General features: G+C 39.0%; 2 protein-coding genes across 2 annotated transcripts in view; both read left to right on the top strand.

Annotated features, from left to right (window-relative positions):
- Positions 1 to 307: 307 nt before the first annotated feature.
- Positions 308 to 16,148, top strand: LOC141822180 (uncharacterized). Its single transcript, XM_074709609.1, has 14 exons — positions 308 to 742; positions 1,444 to 1,553; positions 3,087 to 3,149; positions 3,232 to 3,418; positions 3,547 to 3,651; positions 3,749 to 3,879; positions 4,052 to 4,613; positions 11,155 to 11,220; positions 11,363 to 11,439; positions 12,315 to 12,596; positions 13,589 to 13,919; positions 14,000 to 14,152; positions 14,982 to 15,503; positions 15,781 to 16,148. The coding sequence occupies exons 1-14, from the start codon at positions 326 to 328 to the stop codon at positions 15,964 to 15,966; spliced, it is 3,192 nt and encodes a 1,063-aa protein (XP_074565710.1). The 5' UTR covers positions 308 to 325; the 3' UTR covers positions 15,967 to 16,148.
- A 2,959-nt stretch (positions 16,149 to 19,107) lies between these two features.
- The window catches only part of LOC141821660 (uncharacterized), a 6,222-nt gene continuing 3,132 nt past the window's right edge, over positions 19,108 to 22,197 (top strand). Inside the window, exons 1-2 of the mRNA XM_074709023.1 lie at positions 19,108 to 19,380; positions 19,606 to 19,911. Of these exons, the coding sequence (XP_074565124.1) occupies positions 19,138 to 19,380; positions 19,606 to 19,911 (549 nt within the window). The 5' untranslated portion in view covers positions 19,108 to 19,137. The remainder of the gene's footprint in view (positions 19,381 to 19,605; positions 19,912 to 22,197) is intronic.

Genomic DNA, 22,197 nt, shown 5'->3' with positions numbered 1-22,197 from the left:
AAAGAGCTCAGCCATGACCCATTGAGTCATTTCATCTCTTAATTTCAGACCACATCGAATTGCAATAGATAGAAGAAAATCTATACAATCATTGTATGACTAAAGATCTTCTTAGAACATTCGGACCAGAATTATGAAAATGTAAAAATTTTCTTTCAAGGTTACTGCAGTATGCGCTTTCCAGAAAATGCCACTTTGATGCGCTGTGTGAAATCGCTATTCGCGTGAGAATAATAATCTCAAAATTCGCCCTTTCATAAACCAAATTAGCACAACAATCGTAATCCTCCACGCCTCCGTTGGACTGGGAACCACAATAAAGACAATGCCGTCAGTTTCTTCCTTGAGCATTCTCGAATCCGATCTGAAAAAGGATGCCGATTCCAGGGCATATGCCCCCCTCCCTGGCCTCACTTCCGCACCATCTCGCCTCGCCATCACGCCACCGCCACGCTCATCCTTTCTCGCCCTGATGGGATCGCTGCGCACGCGGGTGGAATTTTGGATCAGAGAGCAGACCGCGAGGGTGGGGATTTCGTGGCCGCCGCCTATGCCGCAACAGTGGCGGTGGCCGCCATGGAAAGGCCAGCGCGACCGGAAGGATCAGGAGAAGGTCCTCCGAGAAGCACTCAAGCGGCAGCGGCGGCAGCTCAACGACCTCTGTCACGCTGTCAAGGCAGAATCTATCGCCGATCTTCAAGAAATCCTATGTTCCATGGTCCTCTCAGAGTGCGTATATAAGGTTAATTTTATCTACTTCTGCTATGGGCCTTCTCTACTTTGCTTATTTCTGATAGACAAATTGGGGGTTTTAGAAGGTTCTGCAATGCCGTGTCTGTATCACAAGGACGAGCGAGGGTTTCCGGAAAGGAAAGAATCTCATAATTCCTGTTTCCTGCGTTAATCTGTTTTTCTTCATGCTTGTATTGTAGAGGCGACAGTGACTCACACGCTAGTAGTTGGAACCAGGAAATAGACATAAACAGCGGATTAGGTATTGGAAAGTGTTATGTATTACTTGGACGATCAATTGAACTGCAATTTGAACTGAAATGTGATAGTTAATTATGTCTGGTGGTATGAGATAATTCGTTTATATGAAGTTGTTAAAGTATCCTTAGATGAAGTGGCAAATGATCCATCTGAATTTGCCTTTTGTTATGTTTTTTGATTCAGCAAATAAACGTCTTGTTTTAATATAGCACTTTACATTCATCAATGAATCATCAGATGATAATAGTTTGCTGTTAGATAAAAAGACTAAAAGAACAAGACATAGTAGAGCTCTCCATACATGTAACACCATATTGAAAAAGCCAGTACAGCTATCTTAGAGAGTTGGAGCTAGGTTTCTTTCACATAGTTGGTTGTAATGAGCTATCATGCTTAATTTCAATTTGTTATTCTACTCTGATCATTCTGGTGACATTTTAAAACTGACAGAGTCCTGCTTCAGATATGCTTTGGTACATAAACAAATTTAAGTCTGATTTCGGAGGACAGGTTGTATCTCTTGAGCGAGTTCAACCATCTTTGGACCATGTGTCCCATAGGTGCGTTTTCATTTATCACATACCAAAAAATTTCTAAATCTAGTTTCAATTTCTTAGCTTGTTACTTAGTCAAAGTAACCAAATTGAATGGATCATTATGTCACTTTTGTTAATATGTGGTATTTTTACGAACTATTTCCATAGACTTGTATTTAGTGAGCTATACAAGTTTTAAAAGTATACATTAGTTTGCTTTATATGCAATGAGCTTGCACACTTCAGGTTGTAAAAGAAACCATCATCCTGTTGATTTTGCTTATATCCTATCCTCTTAGTTTTTTTAATAAATTAATTTTATAAAAAATTGATTGTGTATGTATTGAATCTATGTCGATACCTTCATCACATTATTTTATAAAAATACCTTCATCACATTATTTGATACAATCAATTGAATCTATGTTGATATCAGATTTGTACATGAATCAATCAAGTTTTGATGTATCAATAAAAGGAAACAAGCAAGGTTAGTCTTGAAACAATTCATCGTATTATTTTAAAATTCACCCACTTCACTTTTTGGGGGTAAATTTGTCATGTCACATCTGTGATGCAATTTGCTTGCTAAAATGTTGTTCTTTCTATCTTTCAACTTTAAGTAGTGTGAATGATAGCAGTAAAGAATATTTCACAATTATGTGTATGAACTGGCATAATCACATACCATAGCTTATATGCACATACGATCAAAAGTTGCTTCAGGAAGTTTACAAACTCTTGTTTTTTTTTTTTGTTAATAAATTGTAAAGTAGGATGTGTTTTCTGTATTATGAATGAGCTTGAGTGGTTTTGCATTACCAAGTGCATGATGCAAAATAGAATTTTGGTTTTATTTTAAGTTATCATTTGTAAAAACTTATTTTCGTAGGCACTCCTCATTAGGACTCATTAGGAGAATAATTTTTTAAGTCTCTAAATTAGCAAATTGTTTTATTTTAGCGTGTTAAATACCTTTTTGTGTTATATTTTGATTTAGTATTATTTTTGTAGAAGTTTAATTTAGATTAATTTGTTTTCTATTTTGTAGTTTGATTATTTCCTACTTTCTTTAGGTTTGAGCCTTTAAAAGGAGTCTAATTCTCCAATGTCAAATAATATTTTGACAAATAAAATTCTCTTTGATAATTCTTATTCTCTGAGTGAGACTTTGTCTAAGGTGGTATTGCATTACTTCTGTCAAAGTAAGGATGTGAATATGTAGACTTATTCCTTTCTGACATCTTAATTCTTGGCTTCTGGATAGTGGTCTTTCAGGTGAATTTAAGATAGTATAACGAGAAGTCTTGTGTTTGAATCTTTCCGGTCACAACAATTTAGAAAATGTTCCAAGTTGAATGAATGCACTTGTTGAGGTTTGGGTTACTTTAATCAAGTTGACCACCCACACTAGTGGGGGGAGTATTATTAATGTGACCATGTAAATTTGTTCCTTCCTAATAGCTTAGGCTTTTGGATAAGTTACAGTCCAATCAAGTTTAACAAAATACATTTATGTTTTATTTGATTATTTGTGTATCTCCTTCTGTCTGTTAGATACCTATTAGCTGAGGCAGGGGATACCATTTATGCTTCATTCATCGGGACAAAACAATACAAGTAAGCAAAAACATAAGATTCTAAAGTTCGTGAATGTTCAAAGATAAACTCAAAAGTTACTGATCTTTCATCACTCTTTTAGAGATGTCATAGCTGATGCAAATATACTTCAGGGAGCCATATTCCACGAGGATGATGTTGTGGATGATTTGAGTGATATTGAATCTGAACAAGCTGACAGGGAAATGAAGATTGATGTAAACCTTGGAAAGCCAATTCAAGCAAAATGGAAGCGATTGAGAGAACGTCCAAAGCCTGCTGCACATAGGGTGAGTTACTGATTAATTTTACTTTAGAATATTGTTAACATAGATTGTAATCCCTTCAATTGATCCAAATTAATTTTTTTGTCTGAAACTCACTGTTAGGTAACATTTTCCCCCTATTTTTCTTACAGGGGTTCTTGGGGCGTGCTAAAGGGATTCCAGCATTGGAGTTGTATAAACTTGCTCAGAAAAAAAATTGTAAGCTTGTCCTTTGCGGGCATTCACTTGGTGGAGCTGTAAGTGATGCTTATTCTCCTCTACTTATATTTGCCTCTTCGTTTACTAATATAAGCCTTCTTTATTGTCTTCTGAGGGCTCTCTTTATAATGCTAGGTAGCTGTACTGTCTACACTTGCAATTTTGAGAATTCTTGCAACATCTTCTCTAGCTAAAGAGCACGAGAAAGTTCCTGTGAAATGTATCACTTTCTCTCAACCACCAGTTGGTAATGCTGCTTTGAGAGAGTATGTTCTTTCATTCAATTGCATAGAATAGTCCTTATATCTTTGGTTTGAATTTTGATCATCTAGATTGGGGGAGCTTTCGTGGTAGTTACTTATTTGGCTAAGTTCATTATTTGCAACTATGCTAACCTCACTACGATACATTTATGATGTCCTTTTTACATGGTTCTAGTTATGTTCATCAGAAAGGATGGCAAGGCTATTTCAAAACATACTGCATTCCTGAAGATTTGGTTCCACGGATCTTGTCTCCTGCATATTTTCATCATTATAACACACAAGTTCAGCAACCATCTTTGCATGAAGGTTCTGATGATTCAAACTATGAAGAAGAGACAAGTAGGTCAACCTTTCAAAAGGGCAAAATAAATGATGGGGAAGAATTAGTCCTTGGAGTTGGCCCTGTTCAGACTTCAATATGGAGACTCAAAAATCTTGTTCCCTTAGAGGCTGTTCATAAGTATTTAAATGCATTCAAGAAAGTAGGAAATGAGAATGGATCTGTGTCATCACTTGAAAATTGTAGCTCCCCGCCTGCATTTGGCATAACTGATCCGGAACCTGAGTCTTTGGAAATCCAGGAGGATTCTGATGGGATTTCTTTGACTCCTCTTGATCCCGATAATACTGTTGCAAATGACAGCCATGTAACTAGGAAAACCAGCACTAGAATCGGGGAGTCAAGGCGGTGGCATAGAGTTCCTTCTTTGCCTTCTTATGTACCTTTTGGACAGGTATCCACATTCATCTATCTGTTCTTTTCTTCTTTAAGCTAACCTTATAATTAAATATATAAGAAGGTCTTGTCAGTTAGTTTTAAATTGTCACCTCTGGTACCATCATATATTACTAGGAATTCTGGATACAGTGAAAGAAAACAGAATTTGCTTGCTCATATCAGAGCATAAGTCAATTTTGCAGACATATTCCTTTCTGTAGGACGCTAAGTTATTGAGTTTTGAAGACAGAATTTGCTTGCTCGTATCACTAAAAGATGTTGCAATATTGCCTGAATGGGACCTGACCCAGCTGCATAAGTTCATCTTCATATGCTGTTTGGGGTCAAAGATTGTTAATATTAGATTCATGAGTTTGCGTTCAAGTTTATCTTGTATGCTCATATCTAGAAGATACCTTGAATACAGAATCTGACCTTTCAAAGAGTTATGTAGACATAGCCAGTTATGTTTTTGCCGATTCCATTCTCTTACATTATTATCAGTTTTTATGGAATTTCTTCTATCTTGTTCCTATGGCTGTTTTAGAAAACTTTCAATTTTTTTTGGAAGTTATTAAAGGGGTTTATTTGTCATTCACTATCGGTGACCAAATTTGACAAAGTTGTGTAGTCATGACTCCATTTTCTGCAGATTGCTCGAAGTAGGATGTAGACTGACATAGGTTATGCAGACTATATTTAATACCACTACTTTGCAGGTTTACTTGTGTGTTTGAAATTTTGATATAACTGATGTGCATATGAAAAATTTCTGTGAACCATCCTTTTGGTAACAAGAGCACATATTCAAAAAGCAACAGTGGCTTTAGTTATGTGCTTTTCTAACTAATGGTTCAAAAAAGTGAACTTCTGGGGTAGACTGGATTTTTTTCCCACATGGCTGCAATAAACGAAAAAAATGACTCTTCTTGGTCAAACAAATATTTATAGGTTGTCCTGTCAACTTTTGCCTCTTTTGTTACTTTTATCTATAAAATTTTACTCACCCATCCATAATTTTTGATGGGGTTTCCTCTGTTGCATTGTTCTTAAACTATGGGCTTCTTTGGAGTTTTGATTGTTGATCAACATGGTAATACATATACATACATAGATATACATACATACATTCATATATATGCATACTTATCACATTAAAAAAATGGTGATATTTGCAAGAAAGAGGTTGCAAAAAGGTAAAATGGAAAAAAGAGTTCATTATAAGATGCAACTTCTAATCCTTAATCTATGACCAAAACTAGTAATGTATCACACACTTTTTAATTTTAGTACAACACTGTCATTCTAGGACAATAAGCACCTGCATGATAGAGATCAATTGGTTGAGGGATGCTAGGGTCAGGAATTAGTCTTGAGATGTTTTTCCTTGTGCTTCTGGAGTGGACAAAGCTGAATTTTACTATGATTGTAGTGGTACAAAAAAATTTATGCTACATGATCTAGTTGATTTGTTGTACTATGATTATGATGTTCTCGGTAAAATATATGGACCAACCATGGGGAAAATGTTTCTGTTGTGATTTTGTTGGTCAAGAGTTGGTATGAGGATATTGAGTTAGGTACGCAATGTCCTTTTTAGCGTTAGGTACGCAATGTCCTTTTTACTTGTTAGTATGTGTTAGATATGTTTAACCAACAGGACATTGAATGAGGCAGGTGTGTTTAATATCTTATGCTCTGACCTTCAAGGTGCATATCTGCAATAAATCATGATAACCAACTAGAGTTGTCAAACGGGCCAATCTATGGTGGGGTAGTCCAACCCACCAGAAACCCGCCATATGATGAGGTGGGGCGGGGCGGGCTGACCCACCAACTTGGCGGGCTAAGAAATCTCCAACCCAACCTAACCTAAGACGGATTGTGGGTTAGGCGGGCCAACCCATGGGCCTGCCAAAAAATAAAAAATATTTAAAATATTAAAAAATTTAAGTTTGGATTACATTTTAAATGAATCAAGTTGAAATTTTTAAGTTTGGATTGAGGTTTAGACGGGTTAAACTCACTAGTCAATTGAATTTTCTACTTTAATTTGAAATTTTGAAGAAAAATAAATAAATTTTTTCAACCTGCGGGCCAACCCAAGCCCGCCATAGGCCGACTCACGCGGATCGTAGGCCTAGGCGGGTCGATCCACTTGAACCTATCTTAAAATGGGTTGATAAAATTTCAATTCAATCCACCAAAATTATTTAGCGGGGCGGGCTAACTCAACGGGTCCAACCTAAATTGACGGCTCTATAACCAACAAGAACTTCATATACATGCCAGAGTTTCATAGGTCATAATTTGAAGATCTGATCTTGGAGAAGATTGTCTTCTAGGGTTTTACTCATCATATACTGAAGTCTGAATAATTATTATTTTATTCAGACACTGCCCACCATTCTGAATTGAGCAAACCAGTAGTCACCAGGCATAAAGTGGACATTAAAAGCCAGATTCAGATATAAGAAGATGGTACAGGTGGATCAATGCATCAGTTCATCCATAAACCATCATAATATTTTTTGACAAGCTCTTTGGTTGGTTATACAGACTTCTTCCTTGACATCGATTAGCTTGATTCTGCCAATCAATTATGTCTTCATACTTGTTAGAATATTTAGGAATTGTTAAAATATTCTGTTAAGGATAAATATTCTGTTTTTCTTTTTTAGAATAATTCTCCTAGAATAGGTCCCTATATTCATGTATAAATAAGGGCTTATATCTTGTAATAGACAGAGAGAGAAATCCATTGTCTTATTATTTTGCATGGTATCAGAGCCAAGGCTAGGTTTAGGGTTATCCACCCAAACCAATCCTCTTCCTTCTCTCTCTGTCTGTTCGCCACGCGTTTTCCTCGCATGTGCTTGTGTTTAGATTTGGGTTTTCCTCCCTCCTTAGGTTTAGGGTTATCCACCCAAACCAATCCTCTTCCTTCTCTCTCTGTCTGTTCGCCACGCGTTTTCCTCGCATGTGCTCGTGTTTAGATTTGGGTTTTCCTCCCTCAGGTTTAGGGTTATCCGCCCAAACCAATCTTCTTCCTTCTCTCTCTCTGTTCATCACGCGTTTTCCTTGCGTGCGTTTGTGTTTGCCGTCTTTCCTCGTCGCGATGCAGCAATCGTAGAGTTTTCCTTCTCTCTCTGTTAGCCACGCGTTTTCCTTGCGTGTGTTTCTGTTCGCTGTCTTTCCTCGTCGCGCGTTTTCCTCGTCGCGACACATCAATCGCAGCGGCTTCCTCGTCGTGCGTCTTCCTCGACACGACGAGCAGTACGTCTCCTCCGCCGCCTTCCTCATCGCGCGTTTTCCTCGTCGCGACAACAATCACAGCGGCTTCCTCGTCGCGCGTTTTCCTCGTCACGACACATCAATCGCAGCGGCTTCCTCGTCGTGCGTCTTCCTCGACACGACGAGCAGTACATCTCCTCCGCCGCCTTCCTCATTGCGCGTTTTCCTCGTCGCGACAGCAATCACAGCGGCCTCCTCGTCGCGCGTCTTCTTCGACGCGACAAGCAACACGTCTTCCTCGCGACGCCACTCTTCCCGTGGTCGCGCGCTTCTGAGCAGCATGTCTTCATCACGCGACTAGGGTCTCAACGCAAGGATCGCGCCGTCTTCTTCTGCTCGTCCGCGTCTCCTCTCTTCTCAACAGAAGCAGCAACATCAGCCGCTTCTCTTCTCCGCTGCCCTCTTCCAGTAACGGCAGCAAGCTAGCAAGTTCCAGCTCTCCGAATGTCAAGCTCATGTCAAATCAGGGGGAGCCTATTTCAGATCCTGAATGATACAGGCGATTAGTAAGGAGACTAAGCTACGTTACTATTATTCGTCCGGATATCTCATTTACAGTAAGTGTAGTAAGTCAACTCTCCATGCAAGGAACATTGGGATGCTATAACAAGCATTATCCGCTATATCAAAGGTACTCCAGGAAAGAGTCTTTTGTATGAAGAAAACGGACATCCTCAAATTGACTACATATGTAACAAGCTGGGTATATATGATTTATATTCTCCAGCTTGAGGGGGAGTGTTAGAATATTTAGGAATTGTTAGAATATTTAGGAATAAATATTCTGTTAGGGATAAATATTCTGTTAAGGATAAATATTCTATTTTTCTTTTTTTTTTAGAATAATTCTCCTAGAATAGGTCTCTATATTCATGTATAAATAGGGACTTATATCTTGTAATAGAATAAGAGAAATCCATTGTTAGAATATTTAGGAATTGTTAGAATATTTAGGAATAAATATTCTGTTAGGGATAAATATTCTGTTAAGGATAAATATTCTGTTTTTCTTTTTTTTTTAGAATAATTCTCCTAGAATAGGTCTCTATATTCATGTATAAATAGGGGCTTATATCTTGTAATAGAATAAGAGAAATCCATTGTATTATTATTTTACATGGTATCAGAGCGAAGGGGTTTAGGTTTATCCGCCTAACCCTAATTCTTTCTCCTCTCTCTCTTCATCGCCGCCGCCTCCCGCGTTGCCTTCGTCGAGGTCGAGGAGATCTCGCTGGATGACGAGATCGTGAGGATCGAGGAGATGATCGCACGGCTGAGTTCGAGGCTGGAGGCGCTCCGGGCCAAGAAGGCGGATCGGGACGCGCGGGGGCGGCAGCGCGGGAGGATCGTGCTAGCCAAGTTCATGGATCCGTGTACGCCACGCGTTTTCCTCGCGTGTGCTCGTGTTTAGGTTTGAGTTTTCCTCCCTCCTTAGGTTTAGGGTTATCTGCCCAAACCAATCCTCTTCCTTCTCTCTCTCTCTGTTCGCCACTCGTTTTCCTCGCGTGTGCTCGTGTTTAGGTTTGGGTTTTCCTCCCTCCTTAGGTTTAGGGTTATCTGCCCAAACCAATCCTTTTCCTTCTCTCTCTCTCTGTTCGCCACGCGTTTTCCTCGCGTGTGCTTGTGTTTAGGTTTGAGTTTTCCTCCCTCCTTAGGTTTAGGGTTATCCGCCCAAACCAATCCTCTTCCTTCTCTCTCTCTCTCGTTCGCCACGCGTTTTGCTCGCGTGCGTTTCTGTCAGCCGCCTTCCTCGTCGTGCGTTTTCCTCGTCGCGATGCAGCAATTGCAACGACTTCCTTCTTTCTTTGTTCGCCACGCGTTTTCCTTGCGTGCGTTTCTGTTAGCCGGCTTCCTCGTCGCGCGTTTTCCTCGTCGCGACGCAGCAATCGCGGTGGCTTCCTCGTCGCGCGTCTTCCACGATGCGACAAGCAGCATGTTTCCTCACGACACCACTCTTCCTGTGATCACGCGCTCCTGTTTCTTCCATGCGACGCCACTCTTCCCGTGGTCGCGCGCTTCTGTTTCTTCCTCGTGACGCCACTCTTCCAGTGGTCGCGCGCTCTTGTTTCTTCCTTGCGATGCCACTCTTCCCGTGGTCGCGCGCTCTTGTTTCTTCCTCGCGACGCCACTCTTCCCGTGGTCGCGCACTCCTGTTTCTTCCTCGCAACTCCACTTTTCCCGTGGTCGCGAGCTTTTGTTTCTTCCTCGCGACGCCACTCTTCCCGTGGTCGCGCGCTCCTGTTTCTTCCTCACGACGCCACTCTTCCTGTGGTCGTGCGCCTCTCTTCTCCGCTGTCCTCTTCCAGTAACGGCGACAAGCTAGCAAGTTCCAGCTCTCCGAATGTCAAGCTCATGCCAAATCAGGGAAAGTCTCTTTCAGATCCTGAACGATACAGGCGATTAGTAGGGAGACTAAGCTACCTTACTGTTACTCGTCCGGATATCTCATTTACAGTAAATGTAGTAAGTCAACTCTCCATGCAAGAAACATTGAGATGTTGTAACAAGCATTATCCGATATATCAGAGGTGCTCCAGGAAAGGGTCTTTTGTATGAAGACAAAGGACATCCTCGAATTGACTACATATGTAACAAGCTGGGTACATATAATTTATATCTTCCAGCTTGAGGGGGAGTGTTAGAATATTTAGGAATTGTTAAAATATTCTGTTAAGGATAAATATTCTGTTTTTCTTTTTTAGAATAATTCTCCTAGAATAGGTCCCTATATTCATGTATAAATAGGGGCTTATATCTTGTAATAGACAGAGAGAGAAATCCATTGTCTTATTATTTTACAATACTTTTCCTACTTATTTCCTCCATTATCAAATTGGATGCTACATTGTTGTAGTTTGGGAGTCATCCCTGGTGGAACACCAGCGTCTCTTCGTTGAGAGGGTAACTGGTATCTGAACACTTGAATATAACAATATATAGAAGTCTTCCATTATTTGAGATGTTTCTATAGATACTATTTAAAATTCGTGACTTCTGGAGACTTTAGTATATTATTCATTCATTTGTCTCTCAAGGAACACACTAAAAGGGAGATTTTTTTTTCTTTTTCAGACCTAACCTTCATTATTTTAGATATTTTGCTTTATCTTTATGCTTTAATCAGTAGTCACTTGTTTCCATGTTATGTACTACTATGCTCTGGTATATTCACTTAACTGTTCTTCCTTTTTACTTTTAGTTGAGCAGACCATTACAAATAACCACCTTCTAACTCGAATAACCACCTTGATGTTTTCTACCAGCTCTACTTGTTAAGAAGTTCATCAGTTGAATCACTTTCTGATGCAGAATACTCAAAATTGACATCGGTACGAGCGTACACATTGTCCATAAGTTTGTGTGATTGTCTGATAGTATTCTTGTTCTAGTAATTTTTTTTTCATTTAACTTAACAATAGCAAACTCTAGCTACTCATTCTGATTACTTTGCCCCGGGAAAGGCATTTGCAGGTTAGGTCTGTCATAACTGAATTGAGGGAGCGCTTTCAATCACATTCTATGAAGTCATACAGGTCTCGCTTCCAGAAGTAAGAATTGCATTATCTGTAAGAGTTTTTTTTTCATGTTGTTCTGCACATACTATAAGGGGCTTCCTGACTAATGTGTTGTTGAATCAGACCGCTAGGAATTTTTCTTGGTATTCTTTAGTTTCTTTTGTCAATCTTAATAATTAACTTAGGTTTTTCTGATATTTCCTCGTAGTTTAAACATTTTTCTTGTATAAATTCACTTCAGTTTCAGGGTTCTCTACACGTTGAGGATATTTCTAGGGATTTGTTTGCTGCACAATTATACAATTTAACAGCATAACAATCCTAGAATAGGAAATGGCTTTAGATAAGGTCAAGGAGACTCAAGATTGCTACTTTAAGTGTTGTATTATGCCATCCAATGAGTGAACCAATTCCATGGTCTGACTAATCCTCTACCAGTAAAATAGATCTCTTGGGATACACTTGCCTCACAATGGATCAGTTCAATCCCACCCCAAAAGTCATTTCACAGTTTGAGTCTTTGAGATGTTTATTCAGGAAGTCTTGGCGATTGAGAGACTATTAAACAGTCTTATCTACTTTGCTATAGATTGCATAGTGGCGATTATCCTTTGGGATACACAGTGCACAATCACATGTTCCTTTTCATGGATGATTCTGGCTCAATAAACATCTATTTCACCTTGACCCACAATTCACAATACCAGAAGCTGTTAGAATCATCCTTTAAAGGAAGTTGGAAGTATTCTTAATGATGAACTGACTGTGGTTCATCATGTTTTTTTTTTGGATGGTTGCTCTAGTCTTGGGTGAATGCAGTGGGAGACTCTTATCATAGTTTAGTTTGTCAAGTGTATCATTGTAAATTTGATCAAAAAATGAATACCTTAATTTGTTTTCTTTGGCAGGTTATATGACATGTGTATGTGTGTAGATGCTCCTCCCTTTCTAGGGATGGAGCAGCTACCACATTTTCCGCATCCACACCAATTACTTGGCTTGGCGGCTCCTGGCACTGTAGAGTTTGATCATATTGTGGAGCCTCCTCGTATCCAAATTGCAACTTCTATTCTTCCTCTTGGTTGGACTGGAATTCCTGGTGATAAACACACACAGCCAATGAAAGTTAATATTGTGGGACATGGGCTTCACCTTTGCACACTTGTACAAGCTCAAGTAAATGGAAGCTGGTATTATCTTGACTTCTATTTCAAACTTTTTGGTTTCAAAAGCAATTACTTTGTAGGTTAATATGGCGTGTTATGGATTATCTCATATATAAAAGTAATCATTTGATAAAATATTCATAAATCCATATAACATTTCCATTAATAGCTTATGTTTGAGGCATCAACTAAAGTTGGTCTTCCCTTAGCTGGTTCTTTTTTGGTTTTTGACTGATGAAGTTGTCACCGAGCAAATTTTGATTTTTTTTTATATTCATATTCATATTCATATTCTTATAACATGATCATTAATTGCCTATGTTTGAGGAACCAACTAAAATTGTTTGTTCCTTGGCTGTTTTGATCTTATTTGCTTATTGATTGATATCCTAATTCCTAACCAAAGTTGATTCTTAATCAGGCTATTTGACACTCCAGTTTGACTTATTTTGACTGTTAAAGATCCCCACCCCTAATACATGCTACAAGTTTTCGTATGTTTTTTCCCATTTTATTTGGCAGGCCCACAAGGTGAAAGAAGATCATTCAGGTAATGGAATGGTGGAAGAGTAGAACATATAGTTTAAGCAAATGGTCAATGGGCAGGCTCTAGTTGAACATATATAATGCATTTGATTTTGTTGCTTGCAGTGCTTGTGGATGCCCACTATAAGTGGAATGCAAGTTAAGTGTAATATAAAAGAAACAAGACTCCTCTTCACTAACTTTATTTCCTACGTCTTTTGTTTCCTCACATTTTACTATTTCCACCTCTTTATTCTTTTCTTTTTTCTTGGTGGGCTTTGTAGTTTATCCCACATGTAAAGTTCAATGAGTTTTGTATGTCTTTCAGCATGCTTCATTGCAAAAGAAAAAAAAATACCAACACCTTTGTGGTGGAAAATTCTAGCTGGTTCTTTTTGGTGTCACTTTATGATTTCCAATTCTATTAGTGAGGTAACCTATATTTTATTGTTATTTTTCTTTCTTGACAACACAATTGTATTTGATAATAGGTATTCAACAACAGTGGAAACCTTACCTTCAGTGCCACCATACTCGACAAATGATGGAATTCATCCACAGACGCAAGAAATGCGGATCTTAATTGGTCGTCCTCTAAAACATCCACCAAAATTTCCAGTTGTAAATCATTCTTTGCGTTTCAACTCAATTGTGGAGCATACCAGCTCAGATCCAGACTATGAAATGGGCTCTCTGTTTGAAGACAGAAATATATGTAGTGATGGCTTGAACAACTTTGTTTTATACTGTACTAGCGATTTCTTTACAGTCTCCAAAGAGGTACATGTCAGAACACGAAGAGTGAGATTACTTGGGTTAGAGGTATCATATTTTGCATGCTAGATATTTTTTATTCTATTACAGATTTATATGGTTTTGAACCGGTCACTGAATGCTTACAGGGGGCTGGAAAGACTAGTTTATTTAGAGCATTGCTGGATCTGAGTAGACAGAGGAACAGAGCAAATCTTGATATTGTTTACTCGGATATGCATCCTCGTAAAGTCGTAGAAGGTGGAGTATGCTACTTGGATTCTGTCGGAGTAAACCTGCAGGTACCTTTCTAAATATTACTTTCTAGGAACCTTTTAAATATTACGATGGAACTTTTTCTGTAAGAAGTTATTATAAATAATCAATTAACACTGGGTGATTGTAGTTCTGGATCAACTAAGTTCCTCTTTTGTGTCAGAAGTTGTTGTTAATTAGAAACCAACCTTTTTTTGCATCGCAAACTAGTTGGATGAATCAACACTGATGGCAAAATACTTGCACGGATCAACAAATCTTTTGGTGAAATAAATGCATGGATTTTCTAAGATACATGAAGTTAAATGCATCAGAGGAAGAGCTAGCAGAATCCGTGTTTTCTAGTTTCTAAAAATCTATTCAAGTGTTTTAAAAGCAAAAAAGAAAGCTAGATTCCAAACTGGAGTTTTCTAAGAAAAGCTAGGCTGTAGGCATTGCAAAGGTGTAGTACTGTACTACAGTGATGCCTACTTGATCTGTTCTGGATTCTGCTCAAATATCAGTCTGCATTAACTCTGTTTCTCAACATTTTTTACAATAAACCGAAAAATAGTTTGTCTATATTAGCCTGACGTCAAGAGCTATGATAGTGAGTACTTATGGTCTAGCAATGATAGTGAATACGTATCCAAGGATTTGTAAATCTTCAAATTTTCATGCTTTTGTAGCATCTTTCCGTATCAGATATAAATCCTGGTATTCTAGTTATGTGAATTGTACTGATAAAATGATAGCCAACAACATCCATTTACCACCTCTATTATGCAACCTTCACATTAAGCATTTAGCTTGCTTTTTCATGACTGAAATGGGATGATTTTCAAACTCTGAAATCAGAACCGATTATTGCTGTAGGCACTGCAAAAGGAAGTTTCTAGTTTTAGAAAAGAATTGGAAGGTGTTTGTGACCTCAGTAGAAAAACAGATCTGGTTGTCCTTGTGCATAATTTATCAACTACACTACCAAGATGGCATGATACAGAAACTTCACTTCCAGCCATGTCGCTTCTTTTGAATGAGGTTAAGGTTTGTGGTGTCCCTTGGGTTCTAGCCATCACTAACAAATTCTCTGTCAGTGCCCATCAGCAGAATACGCTAATCAATTCAGCAATTGAGGCATATCAAGCACCTCGTGACATGACTGTAGTTGTGAATTCCTGTCCTTTCATAATACCAACTTATAGTGGTCTGCAGTCTTTACGTTCTATAGATGATGACTTGGATATGGAGGCTAACCGAAAGGTCAAATGGATTCCTGTTAAGCTTGCTCGGATATCATTCCAAAAGAGAAGTGCAGTAATGCCTGTTGAAGGTGTATCTGAATTTCGCCAACTCATACACCATGTTCTTGCGAGCAATGAAGAGATGGCATTACAGGTCAGTGTTCATTTTACCTTATCATGTAACTGCTATAAATGCATGAGGGATAGTATGGTTTCATTGGTCAACCTAGGAAACGGAAGCAATCCAGTCCTGGAATACTTCCGGTTGAGCTGGATTTTTGACCGTTTCAACCCTCTGGGAATGATTTCAGAAAACTGGGTAGAATAGGAATTGCATTAACTTATATGCAGCATTTTACCCGTTTGATTACTGATTAACTACTCGCATCATGTGAACACTTGTTGAATTTCAATGCTTGATTGGGATGCAGGAGCTTACAAAGGAGAGGTTGTCATTGGAGTTGGCAAGGGAGCAGAAGTCTATCCTTGCAAAGAAAGGCTCTCAGGGAAAGGAAACCGGTGCCACAGCGGCTGCAATTGGTGCATCAATTGGTGCTGGTCTTGGTCTTGTAATGGCTGTGGTTATGGGGGCAGCATCTGCCTTGAGAAAACCTTAAATAGTCAATTTAAGTTGTACATCTAGTTCACATTTCAGCTTGTTAGAAAGTATTCATTGGAACATGGTGATATCTGGGGCTATTTGGAAGTAGAATTGTATGGAGAACACATGATTTAGTTGACTTGTTGCAAGAGTCACATTGACGACTTTAAGAATGAGGGATATCCATTTCATCTTGGATTTCATGGTTTCAAGTTATTTCTCAGATTTGATATCAAATATTGCTTTCTTGTAGGTTGCAGGATCGTCATCCTCATAGTGGAGCATATTAGCGTGAGGAGACTTCAATTCCTTCGAAGGGACGAACGAAGAGCCCCTTACCTTTCGGCTTGGACTTCCACTTCTACCATTTGTGGCTCTCTCTGTACACAAGAAGAACCTTGCCCTTGAACTTCATCCAAATTTCAAGCTAAACTTCTCTCGACATCAACAAACAACTCTGAGAGTTTTATCCACCTTCATCATGGCGCATAGTAGTGAGGAGGAAGGGGTCGCAACAATAAGTTAATTTGTAGCTCGTCAACCATCATGAAATTTATCTATGCAGGCCATCATTCTAGTAGTTACATGCATGCTTCTCGAGAGATCTATAATTGATCATCCAACTCCTCAACAAGACAAGAAACCTCGTATCATTCCAAATGAATATTTTTTTTCATACAAATCCTTAAGCTTAGCCAATATCTCATAGGCATCACATGGCGCCTTAGGTCTAGAGTCATGGTGGTTAGAATGATACACGACACTTTTATTGAATCATTGTGGTGTATCTTCCACAAGTCATGCGCATGCTCAGTACTAATCTTGAGCATTGGCTGAGAGGGTGGGTGATCTATCATATAGAATCTCTTGTGACCTAGGACAATCTATAGGTTCATTTCCCTACCAAAACATGTTATTGCCCTCAATGATAGAACAAATTAACATGTTATTGCCTGCAACCTTCGCCTTTAGATTTCATCAATCTTAACTTTGGCTAAAGGGCAGTCTGATGCATGAAGCTTCCGCAAATACGAGAGTTTAGAGAAAGATCTATTATACACAATCTTATCTTACTTTGTAAAAGATTATTTTCGAGATTCAAACTAGTAACCTCTAAATCACACAACAACAACTTTATTATTATGTCATAGTTGCCCTTTATGAATTTTAATTTTGACCAACAATTACATAAATCCAATTAAACCAAACTCATCAATTTATAATCATCACATGACCAATGATACGATTATGAATGAGGAAGCATGACTTTAACTTTGTCCAACAAGTCACACATCATAAACCACCTCTCGTATCACGATTATGGAAGATGAATTAACTTGATATTCGAGGGAGAATATTTTATATACAAGATCATAATCTTTCATGAAGATGTCAAAAGAATTGTGACCTAGATTCTAGCTAACAAATTCAAACATCTAAGTACATTGTTCCTGTTGAGATCGGCTTCCAGACGCGCCGTCGGACCAGTCAGCATACAGGGGAAGAGAGGGGGGGTGCAACCGCTGGAGAGGGCTTCCACACCGAGGAAGGAGAGAGGATCAACCACCGGAAGACCCTGAAACATCACAGGAGAACAGAGGTCATCCTGGCGCCGGGGAGTCCCCGGACGGCCACTCCGACGCTCAAGTCAGCCCAGTCAGGAGGAAGAAGAAGTACAGTAAAATAAAAATACTGTAATGAAATGCTCAGCCCAAAAAAAATAAGAAGAGTGAGAGAGCCAGAAGCGAGAGATCGGAGACCCCTCCTCCTTTTTTATACCTCAGGAGCTCCCCTTTATCATGATCGGAGAGGAGTTCTCTCTTTTTTGGAAGGATTCACCCTGCCTCGAGAAGACCACCTTCATTAATGCTAGTTGTTCCTTTGAAAGTATGATAAGATATGACATGGGGAAGATTATTCTGTCATGTCACATCTCTAATTAATGCTTGACAACTCCTCTCACTAATGCTTTGATGAGGCTGCTTATTCTCTGTTGATGACTATTTATGACAAAGCATAGCTTTGAGAAGATTTTGATATGACAAGGCATGGTCTTGAGAATACCTTGATATGACAAGGTATGGTCTTGAGAAGACCATTTCTGATGAGTCATATCCAAGGATGACTTTAAGCAGACCATTATGACGAGTCGCATGGGCTGAGTAGGCTGAGTGCCAAGTGGGTTGAGTGGAGGGCTGCCAAGCCGAGCCGAATGGCAGTGCTGGACTGCCGAGCCGAGCCGAATGGGCTGAGTGGCAGAGCTGAGCTGCCGAATGAGCCGAATGGGCTGAGTGGTAGAGCTGAGCTGCCGAATGAGCCGAATGGGCTGAGTGGCAGAGCTGAGCTGCCGAATGGGCTGAGTGGAGGGCTGCCAAGCCGAACCGAATGGCAGTGCTAGGTTGCTGAGCCGAGCCGAATGGGCCGAACGGGACTGCTGAGCCGGCTGGGTAGAGTGGGCCAAGTCCTAGATGACCACCTCCGTGAGGGGGGTTATAACACCCGTAACATACATTTTATATCTAGTCAGCCCCAAAATATGAAACATGCATCATACGCGTGTTGGAAGTGCTAACCTATATGTGCGCTCTAAAGCGGCAATCTACGTACGGTCTACCCTTCTAAAAATCCCAGTTAACTTCATTGACTATTCCTGAGGGTGATCGGTTTGATCCCACGGAAGTTTTCTATCGGCCACTAGGATAAATCGGAAAGTACATGTCCTCAAGGATGCATGGCTATAGTGGTTGCAAGTGATGCAAATTTCTAAGAGATAGCCACAAAAGGAAACTAAATGAACGTCTAACATCACATATCAAAAAGAAAGTAATTATAGAACAAAATTTAACCAAAATCTACTTAACTCCTAAAATAGAGATAATTATGTGATAATTTTCTCAAATGATCATAACAAATATTAGATACAAAATGTATCTCTAATATAAAGGTGGAAGATATTTAAAGATCGTGTGGCCCTGTTACAAAAAGCCACAGCACAGCATAAGTAATTTAGTAATTTCATATTAATATGCGACGGGATAAAAAGGTTTTTTTGTAAAAAAGAAAAATGATACGGCAGCCGAAAAAACCATATTAATATGCGACGGTTCACCTTTGCACCATGTCCAAGTTTGTGCGTATTCTTGGCAACCGACCAAATTATATTCCCCATTGAGAGAGTGAGAACGCGATGCGCTGCTCGCTTTACTCACTTCGTCTTCGCCCAGTCGCCTCCCTGAACCCTAGAAAAGGACCCGAGGAGAGGAGGAATATTGCGGAAACCAACAAGCGATCGATGTCTCTATCTTCCTCTCAGGCAATGGCAGGAAAGGAGGCTGTGACCCTGGAGAGCTTGAGGAAGAAAATGGCAGATTTTGCAAGGGAGAGGGACTGGGAGCAATTCCACAGCCCCAGAAACCTCCTCCTTGCCATGGTACGCTCCTCTCCCTCCCTCAAAATCTCTCCCTATTTTCTTTTTGTTTGGTCTGTGGCATGCATTCGATGAGACCCAAAAAGGGGGGGTTTTTTTGTTTTTTTGCCTTTTTGGAGACCATTAGATCGGATCACCGTTCTTATCTGATATTTTTTTTGCCTCTGTATGTTTATAACCCTAAATTGCTGCACTATGATTCCCCATCTTTATGCTGTTGTTCTGCAGGTAGGAGAGGTTGGGGAGCTGTCGGAGATCTTCCAGTGGAAAGGTGAGGTGGCCAAGGGGCTACCGGACTGGGGGGAGGAGGAGAAGCAGCACCTGGGGGAGGAGCTCTCTGATGTGCTGCTCTACCTCGTCAGGCTCTCAGACATGTGCGGGGTGGACCTTGGGAAGGCTGCCCTCAGGAAGCTGGATCTCAATGCCGCCAAGTATCCTGTCCACCTTTGCAAGGGCTCCTCCAGGAAGCACACCGATAATCCTTCCGATGCAAACGAGAATCCCAAAAGTGGCGGAGGAGCCCCAGAGGGGCTCTGAAACACCACCTAGGGTTCTAGGCTTACTGTAGTCATCGTGTGAATGATACTGTTTTACTGTTCTTGCATTGCATGGGCACCATCTGGGCTGGTGGTGCAGCCATTTCTTACTCCGAAGGCTAATTGACAAAACATAATGTCGTCCTTGTTACTTATCTTTTATGCTGCTAAATGCTTCAGAGATGAAGCCTATTGTCATGATGTCTAGGTTTCTCTTGGTGGAGTTCGTAGTTAATGTACACTAAATTCTGCCATCGGAATCGGGGGCCTACAAAAGTAGAGCTGGTCAGAGAAATGGAGGGATCCAATCAGGGACACTATTCAGAGGCTTCTTGCTGCCATTTGGTACTACTAATGCTCAAGGACTCCTTTTTGTAGTAGGCAGTCCCATTAATTTCTTTTGCTATTTGATAACTGTTCTTTCTGGCAATGTTTTCTGCATTTGTAATTTTCTTCCGTGGTAGAAGGCCCTTTGTCTGGTGGTTGTCTGGTCCAAGAGAGTTTGCACGCTTAATTGATGTTTGGGCAAATTTTGGACCCAGAGATGTTTAAGTTTGAAAATTGAACTCACTCTGTACTTAGGGAAGAAGCATACCAAGAAGAGTACATGTTCAGATAATTGGCTTTAATAAAACTGGTTACTGGACAGTATCTTTTGTTATCATGAACACTGTGCTTTGTTCTAATGGACAAGCTAAAATCCAGTGACTAGGTTTTTACTAAGTCTGTCAGTTTAAGAAAAAATTGTAGAAGTTGCCTTGATTTTTTAAAGAATTTCAGTTATCTGTAAGTATGATCTTATTATTTCAAATTCTGTTGTCAATGATATCTAAGTTAGCAAAGATTCTATAATCAAATTGTGCTATCTTGTTAAAACTTTCACAATTTTCTTGTAATCAATTGTGGTTTAGGCCGCTAGGCAAGATTATGCTATTTTTGATTTACTTTCACATTGACAAATTTTGCCAATTATGATGGTGAGTTGTTTGCTGTTTCTTGGTTAATCTCACATTAACCAATTACCTCTCCATCTTCTTCCTTTCTAGCTTCCTTGATTAATATTCCGTTATTGGTTTCCACAATTATCAAGACATGCTTTTGTGCGTAGGGCTGTAAATGAGCAAAGCCTAGCTGAGTTTTATATTGTGTAAGTTGTTTGAGGTTGTTTGATAAGATAATGGAATTTCAATTAATATCCTATTCTGCTTAAAATGAACTTTTCGATTCACCTCTTTACAGATATTCTCGATTTACTTTTTCATAGATGGTCATGGAATTGATTGTGTGATTTGTTCTCATAGATGGTCATATTAGGATCGTTGAAGTGGTGGATTACACTTGTTTGATAAAATAATGGAGTTAAATTAAATCGATTTCAATGCATTTAAACGGTTATATTGTGCTCATATGCATATTTTTTTTACTTATTTTTTTTAGACTCAATGTTCAAAAGGACGATCTTTATTTACTTTTCATGAGCACAAATCAAAAGGACGAGCTTTATTTATTTTGAAGGGCGCTCCACTTCACTATTTTGCCGCATACGTTTATCTAAACGTCTTTCAATATAGTTATCTTTCGCCGATAGCTTTCATTTAATTTCTAAACTGATTGAATACATTATAACAATTATGAAATTGTAATGTTATTTATATTATAATATTTATGCTTTCGTGGTTACTACAACGCATTTGATATATTTAACGTTCAAAAATATTTATAATATATTAGTTATGGTTTCATAATTGTTACGACGTGAATATTATGCGAGTAGGTCGAATTCGTATTGTAATAGTTGTGATTTTATAGTTATTACAACGTGAATGGTAGATAAACAAGATTGATCTACGTTATAGTAATTACGAAATTATAGTCATTACAACGTGAATATTTTTGAATAAATTAAATATGTGTTATAATAATTATGAAATCGTAATCGTTATAACATGTTAAGTATGTTAGACGTGTTTGTAACTGTTACAACATGTGTAACAGTTACGATTTCATAGCTATTACAACGTAAATGTTAGGTGAACAGGTTGAATTTATATTGTAGCAGTTACATTTCATAATTGCTATAACGTGAATTGTAGATGAATAAGATTGAATCTACGTTATAACAATTATGAAACTCGAACGTGTTGTAGCATTTGTGATTTGTAGCTGTTACAACATATGTAGCAGTTATGATTTGTAACTACTACAACATATATATAGCTACAAAATCGTAGCTGTTATAATGTGCCTGATCTGTTTAAAAATTAAAGTTTAAGATTTAGACGAA

Source organism: Curcuma longa, chromosome 2 (assembly GCF_044706935.1).
Source record: "Curcuma longa cultivar G26 ecotype Majalengka, Jawa Barat chromosome 2, ITB_CL_G26_1.1, whole genome shotgun sequence".
Lineage (NCBI taxonomy): Eukaryota > Viridiplantae > Streptophyta > Magnoliopsida > Zingiberales > Zingiberaceae > Curcuma > Curcuma longa.
Note: the sequence above shows the minus strand (reverse complement) of the source record. Positions and strands in the feature narration are given on the sequence as shown.